This window comes from Ziziphus jujuba, chromosome 8 (genome assembly GCF_031755915.1).
Source record: "Ziziphus jujuba cultivar Dongzao chromosome 8, ASM3175591v1".
In the NCBI taxonomy this organism is placed as follows: Eukaryota; Viridiplantae; Streptophyta; class Magnoliopsida; order Rosales; family Rhamnaceae; genus Ziziphus; species Ziziphus jujuba.
In genome coordinates this window covers 9,169,175-9,189,380 of record NC_083386.1, presented here as the reverse complement: position 1 = coordinate 9,189,380, position 20,206 = coordinate 9,169,175, and the positions used below count along the sequence as shown (strand labels likewise).

The 20,206-nt window shown below is 33.3% G+C and overlaps 3 protein-coding genes across 7 annotated transcripts; 2 read left to right on the top strand and 1 right to left on the bottom strand.

Annotated features, from left to right (window-relative positions):
* Positions 1 to 1,413: 1,413 nt before the first annotated feature.
* On the top strand, positions 1,414 to 9,217 carry LOC107413185 (zinc finger protein BRUTUS). 3 transcript variants are annotated; one of them, XM_060819949.1, is made up of 14 exons: positions 1,414 to 1,706; positions 1,848 to 2,063; positions 2,910 to 3,104; positions 3,206 to 3,468; positions 3,628 to 3,853; positions 4,004 to 4,172; positions 4,262 to 5,353; positions 5,460 to 5,631; positions 5,756 to 5,980; positions 6,270 to 6,407; positions 7,746 to 7,944; positions 8,443 to 8,502; positions 8,688 to 8,828; positions 8,933 to 9,217. In XM_060819949.1, the coding sequence occupies exons 1-14, from the start codon at positions 1,476 to 1,478 to the stop codon at positions 9,170 to 9,172; spliced, it is 3,567 nt and encodes a 1,188-aa protein (XP_060675932.1). In that variant the 5' UTR covers positions 1,414 to 1,475; the 3' UTR covers positions 9,173 to 9,217. The 3 variants fall into 3 exon arrangements, 2 of the variants coding, with proteins under 2 accessions (XP_060675932.1, XP_060675931.1); XM_060819948.1 differs by having other exon boundaries at positions 7,710 to 7,944; positions 8,933 to 9,215; XR_009640481.1 differs by lacking the exons at positions 8,443 to 8,502; positions 8,688 to 8,828; positions 8,933 to 9,217 and adding an exon at positions 6,738 to 6,802 and having other exon boundaries at positions 7,710 to 7,847.
* A 747-nt stretch (positions 9,218 to 9,964) lies between these two features.
* On the top strand, positions 9,965 to 15,641 carry LOC107413193 (uncharacterized). 3 transcript variants are annotated; one of them, XM_025071628.3, is made up of 5 exons: positions 9,965 to 10,490; positions 11,759 to 11,876; positions 12,009 to 12,436; positions 13,048 to 13,390; positions 14,286 to 15,641. In XM_025071628.3, exons 1-5 carry the CDS (start codon positions 10,456 to 10,458, stop codon positions 15,513 to 15,515), a joined length of 2,154 nt encoding a protein of 717 aa, XP_024927396.3. In that variant the 5' UTR covers positions 9,965 to 10,455; the 3' UTR covers positions 15,516 to 15,641. The 3 variants fall into 3 exon arrangements, with proteins under 3 accessions (XP_024927396.3, XP_024927397.3, XP_015876563.3); XM_025071629.3 differs by having other exon boundaries at positions 9,966 to 10,190; XM_016021077.4 differs by having other exon boundaries at positions 9,968 to 10,490; positions 14,310 to 15,641.
* A 139-nt stretch (positions 15,642 to 15,780) lies between these two features.
* Positions 15,781 to 19,873, bottom strand: LOC107413190 (glucomannan 4-beta-mannosyltransferase 9). Its single transcript, XM_016021075.4, has 9 exons — positions 19,190 to 19,873; positions 18,968 to 19,066; positions 18,441 to 18,693; positions 18,203 to 18,313; positions 17,952 to 18,088; positions 17,617 to 17,730; positions 17,269 to 17,468; positions 16,820 to 17,020; positions 15,781 to 16,439 (listed from the first exon to the last, which is right to left on the bottom strand). The coding sequence occupies exons 1-9, from the start codon at positions 19,553 to 19,555 to the stop codon at positions 16,271 to 16,273; spliced, it is 1,650 nt and encodes a 549-aa protein (XP_015876561.4). The 5' UTR covers positions 19,556 to 19,873; the 3' UTR covers positions 15,781 to 16,270.
* Positions 19,874 to 20,206: the final 333 nt, after the last annotated feature.

Below are 20,206 nucleotides of genomic sequence, written 5' to 3'. Positions count from 1 at the left end.
AAAGTTGGACCCTCTCAGTCAAAGTTAGTCAAACTCGATCAATGTGCAAAAATTCGGGTATAATTTGGGACGGGATGTTACAATATTCTATACCTTAATTAATGCATTGCTCAAGTAATAAAGATTACAAGTTGTTCCATAGAATATAATGGATTTAAAAAGTAAAACTCCGCACCTAACAAAATGTCATATGAATGGCTTTCTCGGCCTGGGATACGATCCTAGCATATGATATAGTAGCAGTCATGGATACAAAACATTTTTCTTATCTGTATCACTCACAAAGGATTAATCTTCGAGCTTATATTGATTATGGGATGAGAACATGATAGTTCAACTTTATCACATCTAGTTTTTTGTTGTTTCTTAATATATAGCTCAGTGGTAGAGAGCAGTCGGCCGTTAACTAATTGATCTTTGGCTCAAAGCCTACTTGAGAAGATTTGGTTCAATCTTGAGTTCTTTATTAATTCTGGAAGACGGGGTTCCTTTTGATTTCTTAATAGTAAAGTATCCTTTTCATTGTGTATTCATATCTATTGCATCTTCTATATATCTCATCGTTGTGACATTTACAACTTTACCATTTCTTGTTAGACAAGGAATATGACAAAATTGGTGTTTGCACATTATATACATAACAAAATATATTCAAATTAATGTGGGAAATTAAATTCAAATAAACATTTGACACATAATATTATAAGTTAATATCCTTGCACCCGTAGTTTTGATTGATTATACTTGTGTGTGTACATATACGTACATTCAACTTGCCTGTTGGAACTTTCATCAGAAGCATTTACCTTCATATGTACCTCCAAATGTACCTCGTTTTAATTTTGCTTCCTGAAGAAATGCATGGTGTGGAGTATATTCCTCCAAATGTTTTTGTTTCTAGATTAGCAGTAAGTTAGCTATTGTTTCTGGTTTCCTAAAACTTTCTGACCAGTTTCTTTCTTAGTGGTTTCGTTATATATATATATATATATATATCAATAAAAAGAAGAGCATCCCTAGAAAACATCAGCTGCCGCGGCAAGAATCATGCACGCAATGCACACATAATACACACATACAGACACACAAATACCAATGCCAGAAAACACCTGCAATGACTTACGTACCATATTGTAGCTCATCCATCACTGCTGGCAATATATGGCAAGAATCATGCACCTATATGTTTTAGCATAAGCCCGAATGTCATCATGCACACGTTTCTTAAAGAAATTATTTATTTATTTCTCAATTATAATTTTGTTCAAGGATAAGCATGAAACAGACACCATTATATTATACTTATATCGCAGCCATTTTAGACGATATTCCATGGCTTGGCAGAAGTACATGTCAAACTGTATATATATATATATGGACCTCCCCAACTTTAGCATCACAGCCAATTCGAAGAAAAGGACTAGTTAGATCTTAAAAAGTTGCATGAAACTTCCATAGAGAAAAGAGAGAGATATATGCCTTTAATGGGGTTGAAAAGTAGGGAAGGAGTTGCTTCATTGTCCGAACAAAAGTCTCCAATTTTGTTTCTCTATGTCTTCCACAAAGCAATTAGGAATGAGCTTGATGGACTTCATCAATGGGCAAGGGCATATGCCTCTGGTGAACATGACAATATTGGGCTCTTGTTCGAGCGATTTTGTTTTCTTGGATCGATCTATAAGCACCAATTGAGTGCCAAAGATGAGGTATAGAGTAATTCTAGAATTCATCGAGATTTTAGACTATGATACCATGTTAAACTATAATTAAAATTTTGAAATTATTAGACTATGATACCATATTAAACTATAATTAAGTTTTTTGAAATTATTATTGGTACAATGCAGGTGATATTTGCAGCTCTAGATACACGTGTCAAAGGTATAGCACAAACATATTCCATTCAACACAAAGGAGAAAAAAATGTTTTTGATAAACTATTCGAGCAGCTCAATTCTATCATCATTCATAATAAGCAGGGGAGTCTCCAGAGGGAGCTGGAGACCTTTTTTGGAGTTCTTAGATTATTGGTTAGCAAAAACATGGCCAACGAAGAAGAGCAGGTAGAGTATTATTTGCATTTTTCTAACTCTGTTCAAATTTTCAACCGGTAAAATCAACTTGATGGATTCTATCTTATATAACAAAATCATGTACATTGTCTATAAATGCATAGTGACCCTATACGTATCAAAATATTTATTAAATTTATTTATCAAATGATACTGTGTTAAGATATTATTGGTTGACAGATTCATCTAATCTAAAAATGAATGAATAAATCTTTAAAAAGAAAAATATATTAAAAAAATAAACTAATTAAATATTACTACATCATTTTTGGTCCACAAATTTAATAAATCAGTGGCTGAATCTAGAATTATTGATAAATATATATGCATATAGGTCATTGGAGTTGGTGATACACCTGATTCTTTTAATTAATTAAGCAAATAATATATTATGTTAATGGAGTTGCACAGTTTGGTAACCGCCATATTCTTTTAAGCAATTAATATATATTTGGTAACCAATTATGACTCATTTTTTTGTACGTATGCTTGTGTATTGTCTATGTGTCCATTGGACTATTGGTTAACATGCAGGATGGGTCTTTATAAAATAATGTGGTGATTATGCAGTCCTTAACTTAATTAATTGGGGTTGAGTGCAAATATAGATAACGATCATATATTATTCCAGATTGTATATATTATTGGATAATCACAAAATATAGTTTATGTTTCAAAAATTAAAATTTGACAACAATGGAACTGTTCTATACCTGTTCTCTTTTTGGATCCTTGTTCCATTGTGTATACATATATACACTATCCTTTGATGTGTCAGTTTTTTGAATCTGTTTTATTTTAATTGCTCTAAAATACATTAATCTTTAATCATATCAGGTATTTCCCTTAATGAATGAAAAGTTCTCGTTCGAAGATCAGGCATCGTTGATCTGTCAGTTTCTATGCAGCATTCCAACATTTGTTCTTTCTAAGCTCCTTTCATGGCTGCCAACCTCTATTTCAACCGATGAATATCAGGATCTCTGCAAGTGCTTAAGCCAAATTTTACCACATCAAAAACTTTTCCAACAAGTAAAGTACCAAATTTATCATCAAAAGGGAATTTTTTGAGTTAATCTTTCTTTTACCAATATTCAAATACCTAATCCAGTTTTTTTTCTTTTTAATTGAAGGCTATTTTTAATTGGACTAATGGGATAGATCATACTTGTGATCATTGCTCAGTGACTCATCAAATGGAGAATGCAAACTCTGGAAATGAACTAAATAAATCAAATCCAATAGATGATATATTGCTCTGGCATATTGCTATTAAAAGAGAGTTGAATGATATGTTTGAGAAGGCCAAAAGGCTCTATATTTCTGGAAATTTTTCTGAGCGATCGGCTTTCAGTAAGAGTATGCAATTTATATCTGAAATTTGCATCTTTCACAGGTATTTCTTACATATTATGGTTTTTTTTTTTTTTTTTTCACACTCTTGTAGCTTCTGGTATTTAATTATATTCTAATATTGTTACTAGCAAATGATTTTAATTAAAACTTGGCCTTTTCTTTATTTTTGAATAATATTTCTAATTATCCGGTTTTGCAGTATTGCTGAGGACAAAGTCATACTTCCTGCAGTATATGGAGAAGCTTCATTTTTCAATGAGCATGCTCATGAAGAAGAAACTCAATTCATGGAGTTTATGCATTTGTTTCAAAGTGCAAGAGAAGTCTCTGTTGCTTCCTCAACTGAATTTTACTCAAAATTATGCACTCATGCTGATAAAATAATGCATACCATAAATATGCACTTCCACATTGAAGAAGATCAGGTTAACTTTCCTTGTCCAAGTAATTTTTTTTTAATATTATTATTAATTAATTATTTTGGCAGTGAGCAAAGGTGGAGATACATCATAACATGTACTTCTAATGCATGAATTATTGTGATTTAATATCCCTATGTCTCTGTTCATGTCCAGGTTCTTCCACTTTCTCGAAAACTCTTCGATGCAAAAAGACAACTTGAACTTTTATATCAAAGTTTTTGTCTGATGCCTTTGAAATTGATCGAACGTGTCTTACCGTGGTTGGTACGAACTTTGAATCACGAACAATCTCTGAAAATGCTCAACAATTTGAAATTGGCAGGTTTGATCTCTTCGATCTTTCATGAATATTTGTATAGTATTCACAAATTTACTCATATACTTTCTCATTGTAAAAACTTTTTGCTTCAGCTCCAGCTCGAGATATAGCTCTAGTAACTCTCTTCAGTGATTGGGCTAGCAATGATGGTAACCTGCAGAGTGTATGTCAATCTTCATGTGAAACTGGTTTCAGTCCTATCAATAGCTCAGCTCATCTTGTGGATGATTTTTCTCCCAAATCATTCTATGCATCTTCTTCTGCATTGTCTGCTCGAGAAATCTTAAATACCAATGCTGTGAAACCTCTGAAGACAGAGTCAGGTGGTTCAGGTTTTCGAATACTAAACAATGACAATATCAATAACAAGGACGATCTCAGTTCCACTTCTTGTTCTGCAATAACGACAACATCTTTCAATTGTAGTCTTTGTGGTTCGGTGGAGCAACCAATCGACGTTATATATATTTTCCACAAAGCCATACGCCGAGACATGGAATACATAGATATTGAATCTGGAAAGATTGGTACTGATGGTGATGAGACTTTTCTTCAGCAATTCATTGGAAGATTTTATCTGTCATGGGTTTTATACAGAAATCATAGCAATGCTGAGGATAACATATTATATCCAGCATTGGAATCCAAACAAGTATTTCATAATGTGAGTTCCTCTTACGTCCTAGATCATGAGGAAGAAGAAAGAATGTTTCAAGATATTTCGACTGTTCTTTCCGAGCTTTCAAGGGTTCATGGAACTATGATGAATTCTGATATGGGAACGTACTCAAGTACGAGTACAAATGTTGGTGATTTGGTTACTGAATTCAGTGAGCTAGCTTCCAAGCTCAAAGTAATGTGCAAGTCAATAAGGATAATGGTGGATCGGCATATGTTGAGGGAAGAAATGGAGCTCTGGCCATTGTTTGGTACACATTTCTCTGTGGAGGAGCAATATAAAATGCTTGGCTTCGTATTGGGAACAACAAGTGCTGAAGTGCTTCAATTATTTTTAACATGGGTATTTTCTGCACTTAGTGAGGATGAACAAACTAAAATGATGAACACATTGAAAAAGGTGACAAAAAATACAATGTTCGATGAATGGCTAAACGAATGCTGGAAAGGAACTTCGAAATCTATGTTGCAGCAAAAAATATCGAAAACAAATGTTTCCACAGAAGGTTTGCATACAAAATAAAGTTTCATGACCATTTGTTATGCAGATCAAGGACTTTTGTAAAACTTATAATTTTTTGATATTATTATTATTATTATTTTCAATTTCAGGAGTTCAATTTCATGGAAGCATGGACCAGAGTGATAATGTATTGAAGCCTATTAAGAAGGATATTTTCCATCTGAATCAAGACGAGCTAAAGTTGGAAAACATGAAAGTTTATCTTGATCCAAATTCCAATCGAAAAAGAAAGGCAGGAATGTTAAAGTATCATATGAGTAGGTCAGTCCAATTATATATAATTATATTCTGTAAGAAAGTCCTAGGATCTTAATTCTTCAAATTAATTCTTTCCAATTTTCTACTTACACAATGATCCTTTAAATGGTGTAATTCTTTATTTTAGACACTGGATAGCTGCTGGTGAACAAAGAAAGGCTGAAGAAAGTAGAGAAAAACGTTATAAGGGTGAAACAATGGCTGGAAAGTCAGCATCATTTAGAGATGTTGGGAAAAAGGTGTTGGGATGTGAGCACTATAAAAGAAACTGCAAACTTCTTGCTTCCTGTTGTGGTAACCTCTTTACATGCAGGTTTTGCCATGACACTGTTAGTGACCACTTAATGGACTGGTAAAATTCATTTCTTCTGTATCATAGAAATTATCTATTAGGTTTTATCAGACAATTTATATTGAATGCCATTATGATCTATTATTATCAACAATAGGATGTTGAGCGAACTGATATAACTTGTCTATTCTAGTAAATAATTTCTGTAGATTTGTGTATAAATATAACTTATAAGAGTAGAAATGAGTTTCTTTTTCTTTGGGGTACGTAATTAGGATGGGTTGTTTCATATATATATATATATATATATATGATGTAACGTTTTTCATGAATGCATGGATAATTGCAGGAAAACAACATCGGAAATGATGTGCATGAGATGCTTAAACATTCAACCAATTGGGCCAATATGCATGACACCTTCTTGCAATAGATTTCCAATGGCAAGTTACTTTTGCAATATTTGCAAACTTTTTGATGATGAAAGGTACAAAATTAATTACTAAATTACTCATTAAAATACTATTGTAATTTTTGCTTTTCCAATTAGATCTTTCCCTATCTACCCGACTGTCTGATTGTGAAATTATAAGGAAATCATAAAAATATGTCCATCGCCACAAACCATATGAGATATCTAACTGAAGTCATGAGAAATTGTTGTCTTTTAGAAATTTTTTTTTGGAAGGAACTATGTTATTCTTTTTTTAATTTTTATTTTTGTGGTCATGATTAGGAAATTATAAGATTTTAAACAGCCAAAACATTATCTAAGTCTGGGACTAAAAATCTTATATCATATTACATTGTTTTCTAGATAATATCAATATAACGCAAAAGCGGATATGATCTCTACGATGAGGTGGTTGTCCGCATTCTCAGGTTATAATAATTACCATTTCTTTATTGACTTTCATCAAATATCATAGAGATGAATTAGCCAATATTTCTAAATTAAGCATTCTATGCATTTCACCATTTTAACCATTCAATTAAAACGTAAAATAAAATTGTATTGCTTTCTATTTCAAAAGTTGAATAGGACTAAGATTTTTTTTTTTTTTAGAAATTATTTAATGATTAATTTGATGGAAGATTTCAACTCAAAATTATTTGTTTGAGAAAGGTCATTGTCCCTATGGGGGTAAACTATAATAGATTTTACCTTAATGTTTTTGGTACTTAAATTTAATTTGAACAAGGACTTGAGTTATTATAAGGATATATATTTTCATATCGATGAAAAGTTTCTTAAGAAAAGATAAAAAGAAAAATTTTTTGCAGTTGGTGTGAATGTCAGATTTTTGGAAAGGTGCAAAATTTTAGGGTTTACACATAAATTTTTTTGTATGTAGTAAATGTGGTTCAGAAGAAATATATAGGAAAAAGTCGGGAAAATGTGGCCCTATCGAAATAGATATGATTTTTTAAATTCACTGGCTATGAAAATTATTTTACATATGTTTAACTACATTTCAGTTTGTATTTTTCCGTTACTATAACCAAAAAGTAGTACTAATGAGAACGATTTCCTAAAAACTCTTACAATACCTAAAGATAAAAAAAGAAAAAAAAAAAAAGGAAGAAAAACTAAATTCCATAAAATCCAAGTTTCTCTTCTTTGTAACCCACCAAAGTAAAAAATAACCTTGCATTGAACATAATTTTTTTATTTGTCAGTATGAGTATATATAATAATAGTTATGCTTAAACTGTGGACATTTTTTTTTTTTTAATCTTTGAAATTGACATCAAATAATTTTTTATTTTTATTTTTTATGTGGATCAGGGGTATATATCATTGCTCATTTTGCAACCTATGCAGAATTGGGAGGGGCCTTGGAATTGACTATTTCCATTGCATGTCATGCAATTGTTGTTTGTCCATGAATTTCGTGAAACACAAGTGCAGAGAGAAATGTTTAGAAGCATATTGTCCTGTGTGCAATGAGTACCTATTCACTTCAAGTGCAGTTATTAAAGCTCTTCCTTGTGGCCATTTTATACATTCAGCTTGCTTAAGGGTGTTTTATATTTCTCTTGCACTCTTTTTTTCTACTCCAATCCCACATTACTTTTTCTTAAATAGATATAAAACTACCTCTCATCAAGTTTGCCCCAAGTTTTAATTTATTTCATCCTAAAGTTTTAATTATAGCAATGTTCCCAATATTGTTCTTTGATATGATTTCAAATTACATCCTCTACAAAAAAAGCTTAATTATATATATAGGCTACGTGAATAATGTTGTTAAATTCTATCAAAAAAAAAGAAAAAGAAAAAGAAAAAGTAAATGAAGAGGGGATAATTTGAAATTATGTCATTGTTAAGGAGTGACATATATAGTCATAAAATTATAATTAAAATTTCAATAAGGATATTAAAATTTGAGGAAAACTTGAAGAAGGAATTTTCTAATTTACCCTTTTTATTTTAATTTTTTCAATCTTCATATATTTTTCTCTTGCTTGAAAAAAAAGTAACTGAAGCTAATAATCCTCTTTGTATTGCATCCTACTAGGCATCCACTTGGAGTCACTACACCTGTTTAGTCTGCAACCAATCGTCAGAAGATACAATGGTAAAGAGATCTATAGCATTATTTAAATGTGCTGCTTTTCTAATTTAACATATATCCAAAACCAATTAGAGTCATTTTTTTCTCCAAAATTTTCTTTACCCTTCTTTAATATATAGTACTTTTTAGTTATTTTTATTTATTTTTAATTAATAACTCTGCCAAATCAATTTTCAAATTTGATTTAGATGGCACCAACTCAATCATCCCCTACAGCAAAAGGAAATAAAATGGTGTTTTACAAATGTGGTCATGAGAAAGCTCAAACGGAAACGTCATGTTCAAATTCAAATTCTAAAAGCAGTTCTTTTGGCCTTGCAAGGTTCTGGGTATGTAATTTTTTTGCTGTGGTATTTATGTATATAGTTTCTCTAGTTTTGAATGAATGTAACAAAATATATATGTAATTTTCTGTACCAAAAATGAAATGCAGGCAAAAAAATTATCTACTTTGTCATTGGGGTTTGGGTCACCAGTTTACAAATGTGGAAGAATGCAAATAACTATTAAAGTGTTGAACAATTTGGGTGAAAGGCACAGAGATAAGGACAGCTGCTTGATGTTTTGTTTTTTGACATGCTCTTTGGTGGTGCTATGTGTGATAACTATTGCAGTTGTCTTTCTTTGGCACAAGATAGTGGGAGAAGACAAGTACCACATCAACTTTTGGTAGGGTTATCTTTTGTGTATTTACCCAAAAAAAAAAGAAAAAGAAAAAGAAAGTTATCTTTTGTTACATATGAAAAAAATCATCATTTTGGGATTTTTATTTTTATTTTTATTTTTTTATTGTCAAATGAAGTCCCATGAGTGTTAAGAAAGCAATGAAAAAATTTATGGAATTTGTTTCAGGTGTTACTTCTTCTTTTTAATGTAGCTTTTGTTGAGTAAACTCTTTTTTTATCTTCTATTTTTTTTATTATGTGAATGATATTCTGGTTTCCGTTGCTTATGAAATGCATTATATTTAATAGGACAATAGTTGAAAAAAATCTCATAAGGAAATGTTTCTTCAAAAAAAAAAAAAAGGGGTCGCAATGAAATACCTAAATAAATAATTGTTTTTAAATAGGAAAATTTTTTGATTTAAAATATAATTTATTAGCAATTAAATTTGCCAATAAAATTTTCTAATGAAGAAAAGGGATGAATTGCTTACCCCCAAAAAAAAAAAAAAAGGAAAAAAAGAAAAAAGTTATGAGACAATTTAAGGAGGTCATTAGTCATTTTCTCGAGCCAAATACAACAAATATCACTTTTACCATTTTTAAAAAGCCATTATATGTTTTAGCCACTTTTATTTCAAAATCATTATCAAATAAACAGTAAATAAAATAATTAAATATAAAAAACATTAAGACAGTAAATAAATATGATTAGCGAACATTGAACAATCATTATATGTCAAACTATAAAACTCTTAAAGCAACAATTATTACAAAGCTATAATATCTATGCTTACGTAGCACGCGAACACAAAAAAAAAGGAAATAAATAAATAAATAAGAAAGTGAAAAAGATAAAGAAAATGATTTCAATGTCCGAATCGGACCCTGAGAATGTTAAAGATTAATGGGTAGTTTTGTGTGTAAGATGACCCATCGATGTTTCACATGGTCGCTAAAAAAAATAAAGAAGCTTCCTCTGCTTGTTCCCAACGGACCCTTTTCTTTCTTTTTTCGACACTGAAAGCAAGTCCTCCTTTTTTTAGGGTTCATGATTCATTTCTTTTGAGAGTGTTTCAATTTTCTTCTTCCAATTTCTATTTATTTCTTTTTTCTTTTTGTTTTCCATGTCGATTTCAAATCTGGGTTCTGCTCAATTTCGTGTTTTCATGCCGTGATCACTGTAATCGAAGTTTGGGGTTCTGCGATTTTCTTGTTGTTTGCAGTAGTTTTTTTTTTTTTTTTTTTTTTTTCAAAGTTGGAGTTTTTTTTTTAGTTTCTGATTTTCATAATGCCTAATCCCAATCAGGATATGCTAGATCAGAGGTGAGGAGGATAATCTTTTGTTAGTTTTTTGTTTGTTTTAATTTGTTGCTTTTTAGTTGGGCTTTTTAATTTTTAAGTGCTTTTTTAGCTCATATGGATCTCTCTCTCTCTCTCTCTCTCTCTCTCTCTCACCTCTATATTCTATTGCTTACTTTTTGTTTGGTTTGAATGAAAAGCTGGAGAGAAGTTTAATTATCTTTGTAGTATTATGGTTTTAATTATTTGTGCAATTAAATGCTTTTTGGGTAACTATGGGTGATTAGTCTTAGAGTGCACAATTTGGGGATTAGTCTGAATTATAACCGGCCTAGGTTAGTGCACAATTAAATGTTTTTCTGATGCAAACCAGCCTAGGTTAGTGCATCTTATTGAAAGTGTTTTCTTTCCCACCCTCCCCTAAATATATTATATTTTGTCACCTTAAGAGTTAATTGATGATTAAACATGCATTCTACATATTCATGAAACCTTGGGGTTGTATTGTTTTAGGTTTGAAACTGGAAATGAAACTTTTAGTTTGGATTTGGCTTAATATTTTTGTAATTTGGGGATTAGCCCTGATTATAACTTGAACATAGTCATTTAAGCCAAGTCTTTTTAAATTCAGTCCAAGATCACAACTGCTATTTAAGATTCAATTGTTATTATTATTGTTTTTCTGAGTTGGCTTTTAATAGGATTCCTCAACTCATATGACAGAATATGGTAATAATTTGTACTTTGCTTGACGAAAGATGATTGGTTAAATATGTAATAAGTATTGCTTGTTAAATCCTTTTCTCAAAGTTACATAAAGTATGATTTCTTGGGAATTTCTCAGGTCGTGCTGCTAGAAACAAATTTCTTCTGAAAGGGTGAATTAGATATTTACTTTTACCATTTGACAAACATGTTTTCTTTTCTACATTCATGATAGAATATTCTTTTTCTCAATTACTAGTTGTTTGCTTGTTTGAAGGTTTTCCTTAATACATTTCTACATTTGATTTATGTACTCCAAGTCGAAAGAATTCATTTTTTTTTAAAAAATATATTTATAGGAGATATCTTGAATAAATTCCATAGAAACAAATGATGCCCTGGTACTTGAAATATGTAGCTGGCTTTAAAACGTGAATTGTTATTTTCGTTTCTTTTTAAGCCATTAACGTGCAGCAATGATACATACCTTTCATGCAGCATGAATGGGCATTTAGACACAAATGGCTGTCAACCTGTTGAAAGTTTTTCCTTTTGTTTTTTATTGATGAAGTTGGTGTATGAAACAGGAATAATTCTAGCATAGAGGATTCTGCAATGACTATTGAATTCCTCAGAGCCCGGTTGCTTTCTGAAAGGTCTGTTTCGAGAAGTGCCAGACAGAGAGCTGATGAATTAGCAAAAAGAGTATGTCAAATATCATTCTGGGAAAGTTTTTGGAGTTTCCCTCTATTTTATATATTTCTTTCTAGAAATTTGATTCTCTCTTAGGCAATCTAATTTGTTCTCTAAAAATGTTGGTTTTTTCATTCAAATCAGGTAGAAGAACTAGAGGAACAACTTAAAATTGTTTCTCAACAGAGAAAGATGGCTGAGAAAGCTACAGTGGATGTTCTAGCCATTTTGGAGAGCCAGGGAATAAGTGACACTTCAGAGGCATTTGATTCAAGCTCTGATCAGGAAACCCACCAGGAATCCCAGGTGGGTTATAATTTCACAAATGAAGAGGAGAGCCCTGTCTTTACTAAAAGAAGAAGTGAATTGGAGGAATTTTCAGGTTCTGACCTTGATTCTTCTCCAGTAACTGGTAGAAGCTTGTCTTGGAAAGGCCGCAATGATTCTCAACGTTCTCGTGAAAAATACAAGGATCCATCCATGAGAAGACGGAATGCATTTGCATACATTTGCTCTTCTCCAAAACATCGGCTTGGTACATCTTGCCGCAAGATAAGACGCAGAGACAACAGGTTAGTTATTTCTATCTTCATCCCTCTCTGTGTGTGGTTGTGGGTAGCGTTGAAATGCTTGTTCTGTTCCCCCCACCAACACACATAGACATTCTTGCACACAATATACACAAATACATATGCCTTTAATGTTCCTTGTGTAGGTTTTGGAATTTATTGTGTGCATACATGTGTGTGCAAAAGAGTAGGAATTTGGAAATTTCATTAGCCACAACTTGCATTGAATTAGCATCTGACCTTTGGGAATATCATTACCATCACCTGCATTTTGTTAATAACCCTGTTGAAACAACAGAAGATGTATTATACATTTTTTACTTTTATTTTGTTGGTGATTTTGGGTGGGTGGGTTTCAAGAGAGAGAGAGAAAGAGAGAGAGAGAGAGAGAGAGAGAGAAGAAGGGGGGTGGGGGTGGGGGTGGGGGTGGGGGGGTGACTATAACATTAATAACAAGAATTGGAGGCATACTTTGAGTGGAAGGTAATTCGTTAACAAATTTCTTTCATCATGGAAGTTCTCCAAGAAGTATGAAGTGCATTTCTGTTCTTGTTGTCGCCTCATCTCGATTTATTATGTTGCAAACATTTTAATGGTTTTATTTGTCTTTCCAGAACAGTAGATGAAGAGTTCAAAGCTGAACATCCTAAATTCCATTCTTCAGAAACTGGAGTTTCTGCCTCTAGAGAGAGTGTTCAAAATTCCTTAGATCATGGGCCAGAGGTTCTGAGAGAAAGTTCTGAAATCCCAGAAGTACCAGTGGAGGGTTCACTTTCAGGGAGCATAGCAAATCAAAGGACACCTGATGATGGCCTTGATAGCAATGGCCATGGACGAGATAGAGACATGGAAAAAGCACTGGAGCACCAGGCACAACTCATTGGTCGATATGAAGAGATGGAAAAGGCTCAAAGAGAGTGGGAAGAGAAGTTTAGAGAAAATAATGCCAGCACAATGGTATGTTTCACCGTAATTTGTTTAGATAATTGAATTTAAATATTTTGCTTCACAACATCCCTAGTTTATTAACTTATCTGTGATATATCCTTGAATTCTGCAGCATGGTACATGAATTTGTCTTTTACCCTTTTAGGGTCTTTTGAGGGGGATCCTTTGATAAGCCTATCAATAAAGTGGTAGAATTATATTTCAAGACCTTAGCTTTCCTCACAATTGGCCTCTTGACATGGTTTCAGTGCACTATAGCATTCTCTATATCTTCTCCAATTCAACTCTTCATCCAACCTCAAATCTACAGCTTCAACGAGTTCTCCCTTTTCCATCAGGTCCCACACCCAATCTACTATACTTGTCCTTGTGGAGTACTTCTCTGAGGCTTCCATTGTGAAGGTACTCTTAAGTCATAAACAAGAACTATCTCAGTTCTCTCACAGCACCATTCTCAGATCTAAACCCTTTTTTGTTTTTGTGCTGTAAGCAACCCACCGTTGTTGCAAACTTTGTGCTGTAAGGAATGTGTAAATAATCAATCACACCCGAATAAGCGGACAGATATCTCCCCCCTTATGTTTTATTGTGTGTCCAAAAGCCTGTGAATATGTTGATCACTTTTAGCTTTTGATGTGTTTTAGATTGTTGAGAGATATTGGACTACTTTGGGTGTATCATAAATCCTGTTGTTGCTGATTGGTTGGATTATTGTGGTTTTTGGCCTTAAAAAGAAAGGGAAGACTATGTTCTGATGTGTGCTTTTGGCACCTTTTTGTTTTTTTGGGTTGGAAGAAATGGTATTGTTTCATGACAAGCTTCATTACCTTACATTTGGGATCAAATTGAGTTTTCAGCTCTTTTTATTTTGTTTTTGTTTTATTTTTTATTTTTTAAATCTTAGCGGCTCCATTATTGGGTGATACAGCATTCATTTGACCCTGGGAGCCACTCAGACATCACTGAAGAAAGAGATGAGGTGAAGGCACAATTACCATATCCTGTTGAGTTAGGTGATACAAAAGCCGAAGAGGTGAAGTCAAAGGAAATTGATGTTCTGATATCCAAGGAATTGTCTGAACCAAAGTCCAATGGTTTTCTACCACCTTCACACATTAATTTGGGAGGTGCAAAGGATCGGTCGTCTAGTACCACTAGTGATGCCAAATTTCAAGCTCAAGAATTTGCAAAGCCAAATGGGATTCTACCATCTTCACATGTCATGGGAGACAAGAATCAGACAAGTAGCAATACAGTTGATTCCAAGTTTCAAACTCAGGAATTTGTATTCCCTACAGCAAAGGAAAAGCAAAGTCAAGAAATAAAGGAAAACCAAGATCATCAACCTCCAGAAAGTGCACATCATGACCGACTTTTGCATGGCCAACTTGGTAACCAGTCACCAGATGCTTCTTCATCCGATGCAGGTAGCAGTTTCCACAGAGAAGATGGTTCAGGGAGACGAAATGACCTCTATGCGTTGGTGCCTCACAACCCACCTCATGCACTGGGAGGTGTGCTGGATGCCCTTAAAAATGCAAAGTTATCACTACAGCAAAAGATGAATGGATTGCAACTGGCAGAAGGAACATCAATTGATAAAGCTATTGCACCTTCTGTTCCTGCTACAGGAGCTGGGGACAGAATGGAGGTTCCTATTGGGTGTGCTGGGCTTTTCAGACTACCAACTGATTTTGCAGTTGAAGAAGCCACTGCCCGGACCAACTTGCTTGGTCGAGGGTCTCAGATACCTTTATCAAAGTTTTATCCTGATAAGGGGCTTGCGGTTACTGTGACTGATCAATTTATCAATGCCCCTTACATGGAGACCAGATCCAGTACTTTCTCCACTAGTGATCGCTTTCTCCGCAGCCATTCTGTAGAGTCTGATTTAAGAGTTTCTTCTACTTTGAATTCATCTTTTGATCCTTACTTGGATACGGGCCTCTCTTCATTCAACAGGTATAATAATAACTACCCCACATATCCCTCTTATCCTACTTTTCCCGAGCTAATGCCACAGATACCCCCGAACGGAGTATTTTCAAGACACCATTCTAGTAGGCACTTTGGAAATCCGGCAGATCAGTTGTCATTTTACAATGACCATACTAGACATAATATGTATATGTAGTAGCATGTAGCATACTGGTGTACCCATAAAAGCTTTCCCAGCTCCATCTTAGAAGAAAGTAATGGTTTTGTAGAATGGTTATGTCATATTCCACAATATAAATTTTCTGTCATTCTTTTTCTGTTTCCTGCTACGCGCACGCAAGCTGTCTTTGAATGTGGTTATAGTTTTGCTTCTTTTTCCTTTTTCTTCTATGCGTCTACCCAGAGCTGTTGTGGAGCTTCTTCTTAGCGATGAGGTTTCTTAGCATATAATTTAACCAGAGTATTATAAACATTGAAATCATTTTGGAAATTTGGTAATTTATTTTGTGGAATCCATTTTTAAGTAAAAAAAAAAGCATTTAAAAGAAATAATAAATGTAAAGTAGGGAAAATATCAATTACAGTTTAATCGATTTTGGGTAAATATCAATTACAGTTTAATTGATTTTTTCATTTTTCTTTTTGATTTTTAACTAAATTGGCCAACCGATATTCAAATAGATTGCTTCAAGCTAGAATAGTTTTGTCAACTGAACAAGTCAAAATGGAATAGATGGAACCTTTTGTGGCGTGTAAATGCAACTTCCTAAATTTGTAGCAAAAACGATTATTTGTAAATGATACCAACGGTTAGGATAATAATTTTGCAATTGAAATTCTGCATCTTTTCGTTTTCTTTTTCCATCATATACCAATAAAAGGAAATGAAATATATTTTAGTTTCATCCTATCATATCATCTTCCTATTTTCTCACCTTTTTTCCTACTGAACTATGGCAAAACGTCTGGAACAAATTTGCCGACATATCCAAACCCGGCTACGAAGAAGGCAATGGATTGGAGGAAAAGGAATATGAAGTAGTGGCTCTTCCCAAAGGCAAGATCATAGCATCCACAGAAGAAGATGTAGCCCCCAACAATGAGCTCAAGCAAATTCAATCTGCTTATTCGCAACCACAAGACAAACTAGTAAGCTCCATCTGTATTGAATATTTCCATACTTGATATACAACCTCATAGACTCTGTGATTGCTGCAAGTATAACCTAATTTTCTAAACCGACAAATAATTTACATTTTTTTGTCTCAAAACATCATCATTCAAATAAGATTTATTACCCTATTATGTAAATCATTAGCTTAAGAACTATTTTGTTATCATTTTCCTAGCACCTAAAACACTATTGAGAGGACTGGTCCTTTCAAACTGAAGATCAAATGCTATATGAAAATTGATATCAATTTCATTTTCTCATACATACATATATATATATATATATATATATAACATGAATTCAGATGTAAAAAGAAGTATATATACCTTTCTCCTACATTCCTCTTATTAGGTACCCTAGAAGCTTCTGCACCTGCATTTGTCTTGAGAGAAGCATCTCCCAATTTCTCTGTCACAACCCATTCATTTACTCTTCCTATCTCTAGTAGACCTATTAAAACTGCTTTAGCCCGGTGCAAGGACATGACATTCTCAAAAAGCATCCAAAATATCGACAAATGGATTGATCTGCATGGTAAACGTACGAGTTAAATCATTCATGCCCTCCATTAAAAGTCCGGCTCAAATTCAACTAGACCCCATTCATTTCAAAAGTCATCATCTTCCTCCTTGCTATTACACTCACACTTGATATAGATTACATAAATTGGCAGTTTTAAACCAGCGACTAACTTTCTTCAGGTGCAGAGCTAGTAGTTCTTTAAGATTTATATTAAAAGGACAAACAAACGTGGCATTAAGGGAGGGAGAGATACCTAAGAGTTCCAACTGCAATGAGGAGAGTAATGATAGAAGGGATATATAGAGAGCCCCACTTGGGAACTTCAACTTCAGGAACCAAAGCAGTTGCAGGTAGTACCACACAATAAAAGAAAAATGTGACAATATGTGCTATAATCTTCCGAACAAAGAAGAAATTGTAAATCAGATGAAACTTCTTCAACAGGGAAACTTTCTGCAACATATTATAGAAGTATAAGCGGAAAAAAAAAAAAAATGATTATGGAAGAACACTTGAAATGTTAAGGCTGAGTTTGTTAAGCAATATTATAAATGGTAGCATAAAACTACAAGGATAGAGATTAAGTGTATATATGTAATACCTTGTTTCTTACAATCTCCATGAACATCTTCTTGAAAAGATTTGCAGGGCCACAAGCCCATCGATGCTGCTGATAACGGTAAGCATTAAAAGTGCTAGGCAATTCATTTTTCACCTGAAATGTAATATAGCAACTATAACAAATCCTGAATGGCAAAAGTTCTTATACTTTGGACAGAGTCTAGGCAAGGAATAATCAACTTTTTTCATTTAACTTGTGATCTAAAGTTTTCTCTATTTAAAACAGCTGTGGTGAGAGCTATTTCAAAGAATATTAATATAAGTTGCTGTTATGCAACTTTACCTAAGGTTTGAGTTTATGAGCTATTCTTTCACCTTGATGTCAGAAAGATATAAAAACTTCCAGCCCTTGAGAGTAGCTCGGACAGCTAAATCCATATCCTCAACTGTTGTGCGGTCGTTCCATCCTCCAGCCTCATTGATGGCTGAAATTCTCCATACTCCAGCAGTGCCTGCTCTGCCAATATCGTCGATGTTTTTGGGATTGCATATGGAAAAATGAACGAATATTTTGTTATTTATAAAGGTTATTAATAAGGTCTTGATCATGGATATTGTTTAATTACCATTGAAACCAAAGAAGGCATATGTTGAAGAGCCCACTACTTGCTCCACTTTAAAATGGTAATTTAGTGACATCTCTTGCATCCTTGTCATTAAGCATTCTTTGGCATTTACTACAAATTTCAAACACCCAAAAAAAAAAAAAAAATGAAAAAAGGGGACACCTTCATGAGGCTTTGGATCCCTATATATTTAGTGTTCAAGACCAAATATATGGTAACTTTGGTGAATGAAGAATACCGAATTTCCAGCGAGCTTGGACTAGAGCTAAATCCGGGTTGTGGATGAGAAAAGGAATGGTTCGAGAGAGAAAGTCAGGTTCTGGCTGGAAATCAGCATCAAATATGGCAACATAGTCACAGTGTTGGACATAGCTGTGCTTCATGCCTTCCTTCAGAGCCCCAGCTTTATACCCATCTCTGTTGTTTCTCATCTCATATTTTATGTTTATTCCTTTGCTTGACCATCTTTCACATTCTACGTCCACCATTTCCTGAAGTTTTTTTATCCCCCAAAACCAATTCAAAATCTAATTAGTTATACTTGAATATTATTTACATGATCTATGTATTTTTTTAGTTTTAAAAGTAAGAAATGTATATTATTTTATGAAATGTATATCATGGTTGAAAGTAAAATACCTTTGAAGGAAAACTCTTCCTGCCAAAAACTCGAAAAAGGCAGAGAAATTTACAGCAAAAGTTTTGGCTTTTAAGCAGGAGAAGCACATTGTATTAATATTTTTAATGGGTTTAATTATTGAATACCTTGATTTCTGGTTCTGTTGAATCATCAAGCACTTGAATTATGATCCTATCAGATGGCCATGAAAGCCCACAAGCAGCTCCAATCGAAAGCTGATAAACCTGCTTGTGCACCATAACAAAAAACAAAACAAAAAAGGTAACAAAACAGAAGCAAAAAAGCTAAAAAAGGGTCATGTATATAATATTTTCTTTCTTCGAAGAAAATAAGGATCTATAAAGTACCTCTTTTTCATTGTACAATGGGATCTGTACTAGAACCATGGGGTAAGCCAAATTCCCAAGCTCAAAATCCTCCTCTTTCATGGCCTCCCATTTGTAATATTTCTCCTGTTTTGGCGTCCACAACTTGATGAAAACCAAGGCAAAGCTCATATGAACCTTTTCAATGAAAAGCATCACACACATGCCCAAGCAAACTACCACTAACACCTTCATCACCGGATCAATTATGATCAGCAATGGCGCTCTCGTCTTCTTCCATACCAACACAATCTGCTGCTGTTCCTGCTGGCTTGTTATGTCCTCCAACAAGCCTAAAAATGCATCACGGATGACAACGATCTTCGACGAAATCTCATCCATTTTCATTGTATATATATATATTTATGTATATATATCTTCAAGGACTTGATCACTTAGAGACAAAAGCTAGCCATTTTGAATGTGTCTTATATACAGATATGTATATATTGCACTGGTAATATCTTGAATTCTCTGGCTTTTCTGTTTCTCAAAACAGAGATGATTTTGATTATTTTGGGTCTCTTTGGTTTGTGTATTTTTCTAACTACAATTGTTAAATTTTTTATGATAACTAGAAAGTTAAAATGTAAAAAAGGAGAAGACCAAGAGAAGTATTTTGAAGCTGGGCAAAGTTTATATGAAAAAATATTCCGGTTCCATTTTTGATATTAGAGCTCTTTCAGGGAAAAAAAAATAAAATAAAAATTTTACTAGAGGATTAATTGGGTACCCACCATGCATGTTGGTCTTTATGAATTAATTTCTTGTTGAATACTTCTATTATTGTTTTTCTCTCCATTAATGTTTAAATTTATGACCATATATATATATATATATATTGAAGCTAGCTAATATGGTATGCATGTCATTTTTTGGGAATTAGGTGAAATGCTTGTAACTTCTTAATATAAAAAAACACCATTTGTGGTTTGACTGGGTTTTATGACGGCCGGAATTCTTTAGGGGCAAAAATTTATGTACAACCACCGTACCAAT